Source organism: Aptenodytes patagonicus, chromosome 1 (assembly GCF_965638725.1).
Source record: "Aptenodytes patagonicus chromosome 1, bAptPat1.pri.cur, whole genome shotgun sequence".
Classification (NCBI taxonomy): domain Eukaryota; kingdom Metazoa; phylum Chordata; class Aves; order Sphenisciformes; family Spheniscidae; genus Aptenodytes; species Aptenodytes patagonicus.
Window position 1 is genome coordinate 78536547 of NC_134949.1, and position 16344 is coordinate 78552890.

At 42.3% G+C, this 16344-nt stretch overlaps 1 protein-coding gene across 2 annotated transcripts in view; it reads left to right on the forward strand.

Moving 5' to 3' along the window:
- Positions 1–16344, forward strand: part of PARVB (parvin beta) — a 66907-nt gene that overhangs the window by 20933 nt on the left and 29630 nt on the right. The window contains exons 1-3 of one of the 2 annotated variants that reach the window (XM_076343997.1): positions 4497–4628; positions 7239–7328; positions 9607–9677. In XM_076343997.1, coding sequence (XP_076200112.1) covers positions 4592–4628; positions 7239–7328; positions 9607–9677 — 198 coding nt within the window. In that variant the 5' untranslated portion in view covers positions 4497–4591. Of the gene's footprint in view, positions 1–4496; positions 4629–7238; positions 7329–9606; positions 9678–16344 lie in introns of those variants that run through there. The other variant, XM_076343986.1, reaches the window with a different exon arrangement.

Genomic DNA, 16344 nt, shown 5'->3' on the forward strand with positions numbered 1-16344 from the left:
AGTGCTCCCTCAGTCAGTTTGCAGACGACACCAAGTTGGGCGGGAGCGTTGATCTGCTCGAGGGTAGGAAGGCTCTGCAGAGGGACCTGGACAGGCTGGATCGATGGGCCGAGGCCAACTGTATGAGGTTCAACAAGGCCAAGTGCTGGGTCCTGCATTTCGGCCACAACAACCCCGTGCAGCGCTACAGGCTTGGGGAAGAGTGGCTGGAAAGCTGCCTGTCGGAAAAGGACCTGGGGGTGTTGGTCGACAGCCGGCTGAGTATGAGCCGGCAGTGTGCCCAGGCGGCCAAGAAGGCCAATGGCATCCTGGCCTGTATCAGAAATAGCGTGGCCAGCAGGAGTAGGGAAGTGATCATGCCCCTGTACTCAGCACTGGTGAGGCCGCACCTCGAATACTGTGTTCAGTTTTGGGCCCCTCACTACAAGAAGGACGTTGAGGTATTAGAGCGTGTCCAGAGAAGGGCAACGAGGCTGGTGAGGGGTCTGGAGAACAGGTCTTATGAGGAGCGGCTGAGGGAACTGGGGTTGTTTAGCCTGGAGAAAAGGAGGCTGATGGGAGACCTCATCGCTCTCTACAACTACCTGAAAGGAGGTTGTAGCGAGGTGGGTGTCGGTCTCTTCTCCCAAGTAACAAGCGACAGGACGAGAGGAAACGGCCTCAAGTTGCGCCAGGGGAGGTTTAGATTGGACGTGAGGAAAAATTTCCTTAGTGAAAGAGTAGTTAAATATTGGAACAGGCTGCCCAGGGAAGTGGTTGGGTCCCCATCCCTGGAGGTATTTAAAAGACGTGTAGATGAGGCGCTTAGGGACATGGTTTAGTGGGCATGGTGGTGTTGGGTCGACGGTTGGACTCGATGATCTTAGAGGTCTTTTCCAACCTAAATGATTCTATGATTCTAAGCAAGCATGGCCAGCTCTTTGCAACTAAACAAAAGGATTGTTACAGCCCTTTCCTAAAAGTTACCTTTGGCTTTACTCTTCCCTTTTTTTAGGTCTTTCCATTTCTTTAAGTGACAGAGCCTGGCCGCTGCGAGTGCCTTGTCTGCCTACTGAGGCATATTAATAATTTTCTTTATTACCACAGTTCTGCTTTGAATGCAGTCCCTTGATACAGTGCCTTTATGTGGATTTGATCAAGTCTTTGCCTTTCATCTGCCTGTGATTATTAATTCTCTATTATAATTAATGGAGGCTTTGTCTTTCTCCTGCAGTCTCTATCAAAAGATCTCAGAGCTTTTTGTAAATGTTAAGCGATTACTAATGCAGTAGCAGACTGATGAGCTGTGTGTGTGGTTTGTCTCTAGAAAAGAGACATACTGTATCAGCATGCACTATGTTTGGGGCTGGTTTGAAATCTTCCAGTACAACAGTTCTTCTTTGAAAATACCAGTTTTTGTAAAACTTTTTTTTTTTAAATGTTCCTAGAAGGCTTAGTTTTGAAGATGACTTTTCATGAAGGAGTTTTAGGTGTCAGGTGGAAATTCTGTGTGTGTTGGTCTGTGATGGGCAAACAGAAGAGCAGGTTGAGAGATAGACGCTGCAGGGTCTTTACCCACCAGGGACCTGTTGCCTTCTGGTCTGACACCTCACGTGGGAAATGGGAGCTCCAGCAGATGCTTGATCTTTTGCCTCCTTATGCAAGGGTTGGCTGCTTCATCAGGGGGATTTGTCCCATGGCCATGTCTCACTGAGGTGTGAGTGAATGAGGGTCGTGTCATTGGTCTGAATGGGGTAGAAATGGTCTTGGCTATGGACTTTCTATTTTGCACGTGATTATCTGAACTCTTAGAATATGAGTTGCAGGCAGGTGAGTCACTGTCTGAAAAAGTGCAGCTGGTTGCGGTTTTGTCTCTGGGAAGAGCAAGGAAACTTGGGAAGCAGTAAGACGTTGGGGGCAGGAAAAGAGCTTCCCGTGCAGTTCGCGTTACATGGTCATTGCATGTTTCCCTTCTGTGTGCTGCTCCGACCAAAGAAGATGACAAAGCTACTTGAACAAATCATCTGTAATGGAGCCAAGGGTAACAAACCAGGCTAATAGCTTCCAAAGTTAGGGCCTAATCACGAGATGAAAGTACGTAGTATAAAAGTTGCGGTCAGGCAGTGCTGCAGAGCCAGCTCGGCACTGATTGAATGCGAAGGAAAGCACCGTATCCTGAAACCCGTGATTAGCGTCACGACAGCTGCTGCTTTCTGCAGGGTGGGATTCAGCTTTGCAGTCAGAAATATCTAGAGCTAAAATTAAGTAGCATTTACCATCTGTTTTTGTAAGAGGCAGAGGCTTGCAGACAATTTTTTAATAACAAGGCAATGGATGGTAGACTTAAGAGATGAACTGTGCTGTTGTTGATATCTTTTAAAATTACACTAAAATTATTAAGAGTGAAGGTAGAAAGGATAAAATTGTTGACATCAGCTTACTCTTTCTTATAAAAAGGAGAAAGCGGGGACTTTTCTTCTTTTTATAGCGCTCCTGCTGACTTTAAAGGCCATTTTCTGACTTGTGAGAAATCTGTGATAGCTCTGGTGGCGCTTCCAACTTTCTGCAGCTAATTGCTCCTGTTCTGTGCAGTTTGTGTGGAATCCCATGCACCGAGACAGCCTGCCTGGTTTACAGATGTAGTGCTGTATAGCATGTGTGTATGCGATCTGCTCATTATATTAATTTGTTTGAAAGGCCAGCACAGCTTCCAATGTGACTAAATCATGTTGACTGCTGACACTGCCGGGAGATTGTTAAAACATTGGAGGGCTGCCAGGAACCCTTGCTCCTTTCCTGGGGACCGATAGAGAAGTGACCTTTTACTCATGAATTTAAATTTCTGGTTTAGGGAAATACTTCGGGTTTTTGCTGAATGCCTTGGTCACCTGCCTGTCCCTTGTTACGTTTGGTATAGTGCTGGCTGAAGCAGTTCGGAGGACTAGTGCTGCCTGTTAATTGAGGATCTGCTCAGAGAGGAGATCTCCAGCCAGAAGGGAGGGAGGCTATAGCAGACATCTGGGAGAAATTGTGGCTAATTCTGCCAGATACCTTTCCAAGGCATCATCTTTCTGTGCCTGTAGTTACACCTGACTTGTCCTCTGTAAGTTCACAGCTGAGTCATTTAAACGATCATAAGTTCTATGTTAAGGCTGTAACCATTTAGCAGAGTCTGTGTTGTGGGTTAAGGTGGGAGCAAACTATTTTTGTGGGCAGGAGAGTGTTCCCTGGATGCTGGGGGCTGCTCGTACAAGTTCTGCTGGCACGTCTGAGGGAAACCTCTGCCCTGGCATGGTGTGGCATGCCAGCAGGAGCAAACAGACTGGCCCAGGGCAACAGATACAGGAAAGATTCTGCTGGGGACCAGCCTGGACTAAGTGACGCTACTCCAGCCTGTACTCAATTTCCTACCCCTTCCTGTCTTTCCCTACTGCAGGTTTCCTCTGACTGATCTATGAAATGAAATGAAATGATCAGGCTTTAGAGAAAGATGTTTTACACAGATCTCATTTAGAGAGCAAAGAACTATGCCAACACAACAGGGGAAGATGTTTCCTGTGGGGAAGGGAAGGGGAAAAGAAGGGGACCTGGGAATGGGCAGGTGGAGAGCAGGCAAGGACCAGTAATACCTCATGTGGGACCTACCATGACTATAACCTGTTGTGCAAGCAGAGCTCTGCTCTACCAGTAAAATGCCCTCGTGCATGGATGGCTCGTTTGATGTAAAGATCTGGTATAAATCTTACAGCAAAGCCACTATTGCTGGTACAAAGTCAAGGAGGTTGGCGTTTGCCAATCGATTAATATCCATAATCTTTTACAGTACCTTTGGGTTTGTGAAAGCATGGGCTGACAGCTGTTCTTTGTTGTAAATTTGCATTAAAACACCTATCAGGTTCTTCTCAGAAATGTACCTGTTGCTCCATCCTGACTATTGTTCTAACTGTGTCCACTTGCTCATTTGTGGGTTCTCTGTTTTTTTTCCAGCGTTGTGCCTTGGTTTCCTTTTCCTGCTTCTGTTTCTTTGCTCAGCAGTGATAAGTGAATACTGGGGGCAGCGAGCAGGGAAAAAGTCCTCAGCATTTGTTCAAGCGCAGCGTGAAAGGGTTCTGGAGTGCAGCAAGTGTTGGGAATACCCTGGCAAATTTATGTTCCTGAGCGCAATTGCTGCTCTGCATGCTGGCTGTTACTCTGTGAACCTACGTGTTCCTGGGGCAAGTGTCGTGGTGGGGAACCTGACTCTGCTTTGGCCAGAGGGTGGAGATGACTTTCTCAGGAAGCTCCTTGCAGAGAAAATGCCATCTTTGAGGTGCCTGCTCTTAGGCAGCCAGCAGCAGGCCAAGGGAGGCACTTGGCTATCTGCAGAAGCGGCAAGGATAGGGAGAGATTCCTGGCTGGGAGTTCATGGCCAAGTGCTGCGTCCTCCCTCCTGGCTCCCCCCACCACCTAGCAGCTGGGAGGCTATCTTAGTGCCTTCTGTGTCACCATACCCGAATTAACGTAGGTTGGGCAGTCCCGAGGTGGCAGCCCCTTATCCAGTTGCTGCTGCTCCTTCGGCATTCAGACGGCTCATGTGGTTCATCTGCGACCTGTTTGTGCTGCTAGGGTCGGGATGGCAGGGCTCCTGTGTAAGAGGCGCAAAAAAGGAGGTAGGAAACATTACATTTGTAGCAAGAATCTCTTCCTAAGCTGTCTGCCTAGGACCTGGCGTACGGGCTTTCTGTAAGCAGGGCTCTCCCTGGGCAGCAGGCTTTGGGAGGCTTTCTGCTGACCTAGCCATGCTTTGCCGGTAGCGGTAGTAGAGGATGTTTTGGTCCTGGGGATCTGGCCCAGCCACACTGGATCTGAAGGCAAGCGTAAGTGTTTTATCTGGCTCTTCATGTCATGAGGGGTGGGGGCTTAATACACAAATTCATATTAATGTTTTCTTTCAGTTTAGTAAATTGCTCAGAAACAAGCTATTTTTGTTAGGAAGAGTGGAGATCATGTTTACATTAAAAAAAAAGAGGAAGTGTATCATCTTAATTGAACTTTTGGGAATAAAACTAGTTTAGCTGCATTTAAAAGTATTCTGGCTTGAAACGTATGCAGCATTTTGTTTATATAGCATACACTGAAGACAGTGCCATCTATTCACTGCCCAGAGGAACCTAGCAGCTTGCTTCTGCATTTGCAGAGCATTAGGAACAGTGATGCCCTGACCTTATTGAACATTTGGCATTCCCAGAATGACAGCAATGCTATAATAATGAAAAGAGAGTTACATCTAGAAACAAGGCTGGTACTTCCAAAAGGAGTCTGATTTAAGTGGAATTTGGGCATTTATAGTCCTAGCAGTGTTTTAAAAATCTTACTTGTAATGTCCAGTTTCTGCGCGATTTTGTGCCTCCTGGTGGCTGTATTCCTGTTGGCATCACAACAGTTGGAGCTGCTCGGGTGAGAAAGCTCTAGTTGGGCGCAATGCAAACAAGGCTGGGTAAGGCATGCTGTTAGAGCTGTTTTGGTCTGTTGCATGAGGCCTGTTAGCTCCCTGACTTTTGTTTGGAGAGTTTTCCAAGAAAATGAGAAGGAGTGCAGAAAAGGGGTAATTAAGAGTTTCTTTAGTAATGGCATTTATTCAGGAGGTTAAATCTCAGCCTGCAGACATTGTATTCTGTTTGCAGTCGAGACTGCTGTTCTCTTCCCTTCCCTTTGCAGAATGTACACAATACAGAAAGAAAGCCCCTGGCAGCCCCCCTTCCCCCAGACTTTGTGCTGTGTTAGCTCTAACCGGCTGCTCTAACATGGTTCATAAGGCATGAGGTCTCAAAATATGAGACTAATGTTTGTTACTTGCAGAACATAAGAACAGCATTTCATAATTGAGGATTTTAGTCATGTTCAATATCATGCTGTGAACCAGAGTTAACTAACGTCTTGGAACTGCAATTAAGAAATGTGGTAACTTGTTTTAAGCACCTGTTTCAAGTATCCGTGAGAGGAATGGGGATTGTAGTGTGTTCTTCCCTGTCCTCCTCTGGGGCAATAGGATCTCTGTGTTTTCCCCTTCTATCAAGCAGGAAAAAAGCAAGTACTGATGCAGGATTTTGTAAGCTTTGCAGACAGCATGGAAATGATTAGCCTGTGGTTTGATTTTCCAGTGGGAAAGGGGAATAGTGGCTGTTCTTGAAGGAAGTGCTTGTTGGGATACTGTGACTATGTTAGCTGTTCCTCCTTTTCTTTGCCCGAAAAGTTTGTCTAGCAGACCTTGTTTATTTGGAAGTCCTTGCTTTTTCCTGAAAAGAGTATGGGACTTGGACCTCTCCCAAAGGAGACTGCAATACCACAAATGCTGCCACAAATGATCTTAGCCCATGCTAACACAGAATAGATGGGCCTGTTACTGGGTGTCCTTGTGTCTCCTATTTCAAATGCATGTATTTCAATAGCTTATCTTATAATAAATAATCGTTATCTGAGTTTAGGGGGAGATGTGCCTTGGAGAGTGTAAAAGTGTTATAGCATTGCTAGTGCTTTTCTTACTGTCAAGCTCTGTGAAGATACTAAAGAACTATTCCGTACTTGTCCTCAAGTTCAGTTCCTCCCATGTGGCAGGATGTAGGGGAGTATTTTAATATCTATGTTATTGATGAAGGGTACTTCACTGACTTTCCCAAACGACAGTTGTAGGTTTAGGACACGAGCTCGAAATCACAAATTCCAGATTTGTGTTCACCAGATCATGCTACATCTCTTTTTAGCTAGCGGCATTGCTAGAATTAAATACATTTGCATCTTTATTTGGTAGGCCTCCCTGGGATTCTCTGAGGCTTTTAATAAGGCCAGTAGCAACTTGCAGTTCCTGGTGTTCAGCAGCTGGAAAAGGTGGTCATGAGTGGTGGTCGTGCTATCAGAAAAGGAGTTTGTTTTTACAGTTTGCTGTCTGCTCTAGATCTGGGCTGTCCTGCAGACAAAGCTCACACCCCTTCCTTCTGGAGAAACAAGCACTCTGAGGTTGCTCTTACCACAGAATTGGGTTTCTTGCAAAATATTTTCAGCCAGTTGTGTCATGGCTTGGTTTAATAAGAAGCTATAAAAGGATGTTTCTTTGATTTTATTTTCCACTGCGGCTGCAGTTCTTAATTCCATAAACTGTGGGCCCATTTTGAAATGGATCTACCAGATGTTTTCTCTTATTATGAATACCCTCTTCAACCCTTACATATCTGCGAAGTTTGCATTTATTACAGTCTTTCTTTCTGTTTTTTCCCTCTATCCAGTGAGTGACCTCCAAGAAGAAGGTAAAAATGCTATCAATGCACCAATGAACCCAAGCACCGTGGACATCCATCCAGAAGACACACTATTAGGTAAAGTATTCGTGCTACAGACCTCGACTAGACGATTATTAATGAAGGTGGCCACTGTGACCCCCATATCCATTGCTTTACTGTTGAATGTAATTTGTTCAGTTGAAACTGAGAGAATTGGGCACGAGAATTGAGAGCTGTTGCATGTCACATGTAGACTAGAAATCAGAAGGGCTAAAATGAAATTTAAAAAGCAGCGCCAGCTATGCAGATACACTTAAACTAGGTAGTTTGTGGGAAAATTGACTTGTTCAATGAATTGGCAGAGAACTTGAGTTCTTCTGTGATCACCCTGAAAGTAGATAGAAAGTTGAGGTTTGCAAAGAATTAGATGGAAAAAACTTCTGAATTTGTCTGCTTAAGATTTACTTCAGTTCCATTAGCCCATTGGCAAAGTGCCTCTCAGACATCCTTCTTTGGTAAAGAAGTGGTATCTTCTCTCTATATATAGACGGGGAACTGAAGTGCAAAAGGACCAACCCACAGAAAGCCTGTAGCAGAAGTGTGTGTTGTGGTTCCTGTGGAACCCTTAGACTGCCTTGTCTCAATGTACATACTACACTGTTGTTAACTAGTGGATGCCGTGTTCCTCCTTGGGTTACTGCTGCCACTTTGCAAGTGACACTACAGCAAAATGGGACCTGATACTGAATGAAAAGATGAGCTTTTAGGCTGCTGAAAATAGTAATTAAATGTGATTAGGATAGAAGTATGTAAAACAAGCAATGCTTTGTAGAAAGAAGGTAAATATTCCAATTCCTGTTCTCTCCGTTCCCCCCCTCCCCGAGTCCCTACAAGAGCAACAGCATAATTTAATAGCAAAAAGTGTTTAAAACTTGTTGGAATAAAACACTTAGTTCTTTCCTAGCCATATGTCTCTTAATCTACGGAATTAGCTGAAGCAAGCTGTCATGGAGACAAATAATAAAACAGTAAATTGACAACAAAAAAGTGTTAGTCATTTAGATTTTCTGATTAGAAGAGTAGTGGGAAATGCAAAGTACTGTTCTTCTGAAACGTGGGCAAAGTGTTGATTGCTCTGTGTATATGTATGGATCAGGAGCGTCTCCAATGATTTCTTCTGGGTACCACTGAAGGTGTGTATGACTTCAGAAGATGCAGGACCACTCCTGAAGGCCTGTCATGCAAAGACATGACCACTGGTGAACCTTAAGCAAAGTTCTGTGGTGAATCGTATACCGTTATGGGTCAAATCTTGTTCAGGGTTTCAGTTAGCAGTATTTTGGGTGTGTAGTGGGTGTCGCTTCCTTATGACTAGACTGCCTGACTCATCCTAGTCAGTAATGAGGAAGTAAAGGAACAGGGGAAAAAAAGCAGCAAAAGAATTCATGCTTTTTTCGTAGGTTTGTGGAAATTTGTCAAGTATGTTCAGATAGCAGGGTCTTATTTTTTTAATAAAGATAAGAGGCCCTGGAAAATGCTGAACCCAAATGTCTGGGTGAAGTCTAAGGTAACCAGTTAGATGGTATAGTCTGTCTTGTGTCTAGGATGTGCGAGTGTCATGTTTCCCATCTGACAGCAGTGAAGTCTAGCACTGCAATAGGAAGTCACTGTAGGTTGGTCATTGTCAGGTTTTAAAGGGTTCCTCTGTGCAGTGTGGCAATGGCCTGACCAATGGTCATTCCGAAACCCCTCCTTTGTTGTCATGCTGGAAGGAATTGAGAAATCAATAGGAAAATAGGATTCCATATGGCCTGTCTAGACTCAGCTAAAGATAAATCCGTGGGGTTTATAAATAATTATTTTAGCTGAAGAGACATGGATCTCCTCACGTAGCTGTGACACTGTCGCCCATCCTTGTGTTCCTGTTGTGTAGTAGCCAGGGCTTGCTCTCCACTGAAAGGAACAGATCCACCCTAGATCACAGCTACCACTTGGCTACTAAAGGAGCTAAAATGAAGGGTGCAGGGAGAGGTCTGCTACTTGAAAGCAAGCACCAGAATTTAAAATAAGAGAATTGCTTCAGCTGCTTCCTAAATACTGGTATCCATATCTACAGTAGCATATAAACATGCACGTGATACACATGTCTGTATGTGCTGTTGTAAAGATAATTCTGCCAAAGGTTGTTTGATTGTGTGTCTCTAAAAATGCCTAACGCTTTGATCATCGGATATTCCCTTGCTAAGATGATGACTAGGCACTGTCATTTCTTGATCAGCTGACAGGCCACTTCATGATTAGGAATTGTTTGCAGTATTTCACCAGCGTACATTTGAAGTGGATCTCACTAAAGTTTCCCATTTTACTTGGACAGAGGAGAATGAGGAACGCACTATGATTGATCCTAACTCAAAAGAAGACCCCAAGTTCAAAGAACTGATCAAGGTAGGAAATCAATATTTTGTCCTTCTTCAAATCTTTAACTAGTGAGCCGGAGTAATTTACAAGCTGGTTACCAAGAACACAGTTGAGGAATAACAACTTGTTACTGAAGTATATCTGTGAAAACTGAGGTCATCAATGAGGTAAGGCTAAAATCAACAGTGAGAGAAACAAGAAAAGGCTGAATGTCAGAGTGCTCATGGTAGTTACGGAGTAAAGCTCCATTTATATCCTTGTGATTATCACAGTGAGGATCAGTGCTTAGCTTGAATCTACCTGCAGTCGCTGCACATCAACCTAGGTTCCTCCTGTTTATGAAAACAGGGAAGGAGCTTCGGAAAGCATTAGTGAGATTTCAGGAGAAGAAAGAGTAGGACTGAAATGAGCAAGGGCATGGTAGGGGACAATGAGGAGACCTCTGGTGGTACAGGAAAGTTGTAACTGAGATTCTTCTTGCCCTATATTCTGTTGTTTTTTTTAAAGGAAAGTCCTCAGTTTACCTGTGTCCTGGGGCAGGGCCAGATTGTCCTGAATCTGTACTGTCACTAGAGACACCTGCCCAAGGTGTTGATAATGGTGTTCCCAGCTGTGCTGATGTGAAGTTTGGATTCCTGCCTCAGCAGCGCTCATAGTTTCTGCCAGGTATGATGGAGGATTTGATCTTGAGGGACTAGTGTTTAGGAGAACCTTTTCTATGCAGTAAGTCGTTGAGGTGGTTAACATAGTGAAAGCTTGAGCAGGAAGCGAAGGGATGGCAATTCTGAACAAATGTGATCTCTTTCCAAAAAGCATTTGTGCTTGTGTTATACTTCCCGCCACACTTCCTCTTTATTATTTTAAAATTATTTTAAAAAATTATTTTTGTTAGAAGCAACAATGCAGCTGTAGCTGGGTGGGTCTGAAAACTTTGGATAGTGTATACTGTCTCCAGATAGGGGTTTGAGCTGTGGCCCATTCCTTTCAGGAAACCTTGTGCACCCTGGCCGCACACATATGCTTCACAGAATGCCTCAGCAAACTGCTTACCTGGTACATCTTTAAAACAAACCCAGTGATCTGTTATTAACACTGCAACAACATATTTAGGATTACAAAACCACATCAAACAGAGTTTAGCAAGGAGCTGTGCTCAAATTTCTTTGTTATTCTAATTCACCTGGAATACATTGTGGTTTTAAATTAAGTGAATTTGCACATTCTTTCTTTGTTAGTACCTAAATCCATTAATTCTCTCAAAAGGTACAGTGGTCTTGCACCACTCTTTCAAAATGTACTGTGGTTTCTTTGCTAGTGAAGCAGCGATATTATCATGAATAATTCAGCTGAACTAGAGTCGTTGCAGTGAAGGAACCAGATGCACTCTGTGATGCAGGAGACTTGATATTGAGATCAGAATTGCTTTTAAATTGGGAATTTTGCTGTTGAATTTAATATGAATTGGTGAGCCGTCCCTGGATGTCATAGTCTAGCAAGGTTATATTTTCCAGTTTAAAAACCTGAAAACCTTCAGGAGGAATGAAAATCAGGGCTAGAGCAGCACTCGAGAACGTGTCTGAGTGCTTACAGCGCATTGCAGAATCAGGCTCTGGTTCACTACGCCAGTTTACACTTGCATGAAGAGAGAGTAAGGTATTAACAATTGAACTGGAGCAGCTCGTGCAGGGAACAGCATGTAACTGGAGATTGTTTCCTTGGGGTCATCCTCAAAGGAGAGATGTGTCCTGTAGAGTGCCTACTTGAAAATTATGTAATTTAGGTAATTGCTAATCATTTGCATACCTCTCAGCAGTTGAGAGTTTTTACAGAGATTCAGCTAGAGAAATATTTAACGCTATGTTGGTGTGAATCTGTAAGGCACGGAGAGGTTTGAATTATGTTGGCAAAACCTATTTTATGCCACAGAGTTTGGATAATGCAAAAAAATGAGCAATTTATTCCTTGTTTTCTGTTCTTCAGTGGTTAATGACATTTTCCAAGAGCCCCAGTGCTGGATGAGAATTAGCCGTGCTGAGTGCTATACAGCAGCAGCCAGCAGAAAAGACTGCCTGCCCCACAGAGCTTGAAATATCTCCATGGACTAGCAAGGAGTGAGGAGTTGAATAGATGGAGGTTCAAAGTGGTCCTCTCTCTTTTCCCCTCAGAGAGGAATGTTTCAATAGCAGCAGTAGAGCCTCGTGCTTTTTGAAATTTGGCAGTATGACTTAGTTTCATTGGTGCCAGCCCAAATTTCTTTCAACGCCAGAGTTAGACATGCCAATGGTTTGCCATCATTGAGTTGAGTGTTTCTGTTCTGTCAGTCACATGCAGTTGAGTAAATGGATCTCAGTGCAAAGAAGCAGCAGAGATATCTGTTGCTGACACTGCTTTAATATCTCTTTGTCTCCACAAAATGTTGTTTTAATTTCTGCTAGCCTCATGCCATAGGAATTATATGCATAGTGGATTGATCAGTGCAAGCTTGTGTGAGCATTTGGAAGTGATTTTGACTGAGCCGTTGTAACTCTGGAGAGACAGATTGTATAGCATTGTGGTAACATGGAGAGACCAACAGAAAAAAAACCCAACAAAAAGCTTCATTACTCTTATTAAAGCAAATATACAGTGAATCCCCTTGTTGAAGGCTGCTTAATTGAGGATGCTAAAATACCTGTGTTAAGTCCTCTTGCACATATGAAAATCATCCGGAACTAGAATTATGCCACAAAGTGTTGTTTGTTACCATCATTGACGGTATTCTAAAAATAGTTGGCCGCAATTTGTCAATATGAAGCATTCAACTAAGTTCCCTCTGTGGCCAGCAGCCTTTTTTTCCTCGCTTCATTTGCTCTGTGTGTAATCAAACACAGTTTAGTACATGGCTGAACAGACCTAAAGCTGAAAATTCAGATCAGGGAAAGAGAGATGAGTTATGTTTTATTTATATATATTAAAAAAAAAAAATTATTCATAAAATACTCTATTTCTGGTGTCTGAAATGTGTGAGCTTCTTTTACTCATTGCCCAATATTTGCCAAGTGACAAGTGCACGACTAACTTAAAGTAAGCGTTTGAATTACAAGTTTGGGCTGTTTTGTGATCGGATACAGAGGTGTCCTGTGATATATTTTTCTTCTTGTATACGTCAGTCAGGTTTCTAGTCTATATTATTGTGAATCTGTTTAAAATTCAGGTTCCATTAATATATAAAGTTCCCTTAGTTGGTCCATGTCACTAATTGTGAAGTGTGTTTGGGAGTTCTTCTAGCTCTCTTTTGAATACTTAAAAGCAAAAAAAGGAGGCTGATCTATGTGTGCTTTCCTTGTTGTTCATGTGTGTTTCTTTGTGTATTGGGTGTAAAGGTGGAAGGAATCTTTTTTTCCCCCTTCTGTTTTGGATATGGCTGAAGGGTAAAAGTTTCAAAAGCTTCATTGCTGGTTGTCATCCTAAACAAAATTAGAGTTAATAGGCTGTAGAAATTGAGTCAGAGACTTTCAAAAGATATTTTAACATTTCACATAAGTGGCAGATTTCCTAGGGTTTTCTCATGTATTTCAGTAGGAAAAGCATGAAGAAGAGCTTCTACTAATTGAATCCAAAATTTTAGAACAGCAGCTTGCAAGAATTGGGTCCCATCTGAAAGTGCCTTGCCTTGACAAAAGACAGCAAGTCACAGTTGCAAGATACTTTCCCTCCCTGCAAAGACTTCTGTAAGATCAGCTGATACCGCAACAACTTTTGGCTTTTAAAGCCTCATCTAAACTTAATACAGATCCAAACACTGCTGCTCTAGATACTGCCTGAAATGAGTAAACATTCTCATTTGTAGTAAATCATTCACTGTCCTAGAAATTATCACCTTTTTCCATGTCTAATTTTATGGCTTTTTAAAATTCACTGTGGTGAAGAGAAAACCAAAATGAAGCCACTGTCCTTTTGGTACGGTTTCACGTCTGACCAGATGAAACCATGCTTCCTAAATGCTCCGTGGTCTGCTTTTGAAAACAAGAAGCCTTCTCTTTGTTTACAGGCTGCCAGCGCTTTGTGCTTAGTCAATAGTTTCCAGGCCTGAATATGAATTTTTAATATTAATTTCCATGCTCAACCCTGAAGCCAGTTAAGCTTTCATATCTTCGATCTCTGCTTCCTAATTCGTCCAGAAGTCGGGGAAAAAAGGGTCATTGAAATCAGGGTTTTCTTTCTTTGCTGTTTTTGGTGACTGGGCTTCCTGTTTTCCCATTGTGCCAGATGTGTTCATGTATTTTGTCTTGTTTTTCATTTTGTTCATTACTGTATAGCAGCGACTGTGGGGTCCTTATGCCCTTGAACTCTGCAGATTAAATCTGAATGTACCTCACTGCCATGGGAGCTGCCAGCCTGCAGAACAAAAATACTTCACCAAGCTGGTGAAGTTTGATGTAAAAACCCATCTTGCATGAACTAAAAAACCAAATCAGCCAGGCAGACTCATTTTTCCTTCTAGATTTCTAGCACTCTTTTGTTTCAGCTGTCTGCCTCATGGTGAATTTCGTTTTCAGCCCAGTGTTTAGTAATGCAACATGGCTCATTTAACCAGACATATGCATTTGTCCTAAAAATGATGCGATAAACAGATGTGTCAGAATTTAAAGCACTGCTGGAAATTTTACAACTACAAACGCACATGTCTGAGCATTTGATGCAGTTCGGAGATGTTTTATGAGTATGGATATACATGAAAGGGCAGGTATGGCTTTGAGGACATGAGGATATTGTATTAAAGTTTTAAAATCACGCTGCTAATCCCAAATACTATAGAAGACTATAGAAAAGCAGCTTTTTATGAAGGTATGACAAGTTAAGTGACCTAACAAACATTTCCATGTACCAGCATGCTGTTTTGTGAGTCCCCAAGTGCTGAACAAGAAGATGAGTCTCAGGTGCATTGAGGATCATTAGCTACATGTGGGATCTTGTGGTGGCTTCACCAGCCGTTGCATGTAAGAGGAGGCATGGTGTTAGGGCTGATACTGGGAGAACAGGCTTTGCAATAAAGCACTTCTTCAGTCCTGCAGTGTTTCCCTTATGTCTGTTATTTAATGCAGCAAATGTAGGCTGAGCTTAAAAGGCAATATTGAACTGCAGATGTATGAAGTGCAGGTACAGAAATGAAGGAATGGGTAGAGTGTGAGACCAGACAGATCAAAGTTAAGCATATTTTCATCTGTCTGCTTCCCATCAAGTACTCTCTGCCTGTATCAAGCTGTTTAAATTTTTAGACATTCAGGTTATTGAATATTTTCTGCTTCTGTCTTTGCATGAAGCAAAGAACTGGAGAGCTGACTTTCTGTGAGCAGAGAGACAGAAAGTATTTCTGCATGTTCGTCATTTCAATAAGCAATACGGTGCTTTATTTCCCTTGTAAAAGCTAAAATAAAATTCTGTGCAGAAAGATTTTTCCAGGTTCCTAATTAAGACACAATCAGGAAATCAAGAGGTGGGACAGCAGATTTTTGGGGTTGGTTTGTTTGGTTTTTAATTACAGCACTTGCCAGTCTTCAAGGGCTGTTAAAAAAAACACTTGGGTTTTTTTTTCTTAAATATAAATTGCAAATTCATTTTTTCTAGCAGAGCTGGAGTTCTAGTCTGAATACTAAAGAAATTAGAATGTTCTTTGGGGTATTTTTCTTTCATTCAGGTGCTGAACTATTAAAATAATAAAATAACTATGGCTAGACCTTGTTTAATTTGTATGTCTCTTATGTACTTTTTTGCCAAAAGTTTTTCAGTGCTAAATTTCTCTGAAACATTTAAGTAGCACATAGTGAAAGTATTTCCCTTTTTTAACACCCTGTACGCAAAGCCACTTTGTGATTCCTATGTACCTACACTCTTGGTAATGGGATGTTGGCTCCTACGTTAGAAGGTACTTCCAGACTTTTATTTTTAATTCCTTGGCATTTTCTAGATTCTGACTTCAATACCATTCAGCGCAGGACAGACAAAATAAAATGTTTATTAATGGTTTCAAATAGTTTAGCATCCTGAGTCTTCCTTTAAGAAAGCTTCTGAGGACTTTTGGAAATCTGGCCTCTTCCTATAGGGACTGTAATGGGATCTGATTATCAAATGATAATTTCAGCTGAACTTCAGATAATTTTTGAAAGTCTGCTCTCTAAATCTCATGGAAGACCTAAATCTTCTATGACTTTGATTTCTTCAGTTGTTTTTCTATTGATGTCTATGTGTGTCAAACTTGTATTGTTTTGGAACTGGGCAGTCACCTTATTGACAAGCTTTGAAAATCTCTTTCTGGATGATCTGGGACAAGAAAGTATCTTGTTATTTAGGACTCGCTTTTCTGTATCACTGGTGAATGGTTTTCGAGATGAAAGATGGTATCCCTCTTCTCATTGTCTTCCAGCTGTGATAAACCTTTGCTAACTTGTCTAATGTTTCTCTCCAGCTCTCTACCATAAATGTCCTTCTATCCCCTGAAAAAGATTGAAAGAGACAAGAATAGCTGATTGGAGTTTTCTCTCCAAATGTGGTCATGGTTCCCCACCTGTGGAGCAGAGCTCTGCTAACTATTTAGGCTGCATCTTCTTGCATTTAACTTTTGCTGGCTATAATCTCTGATGAGCTAATTTTGGTTGGGGTTTTCAAAGGAAATCCAAAGGCTTGATGCCCTGTGCCAGATGATAGCTGACATGTT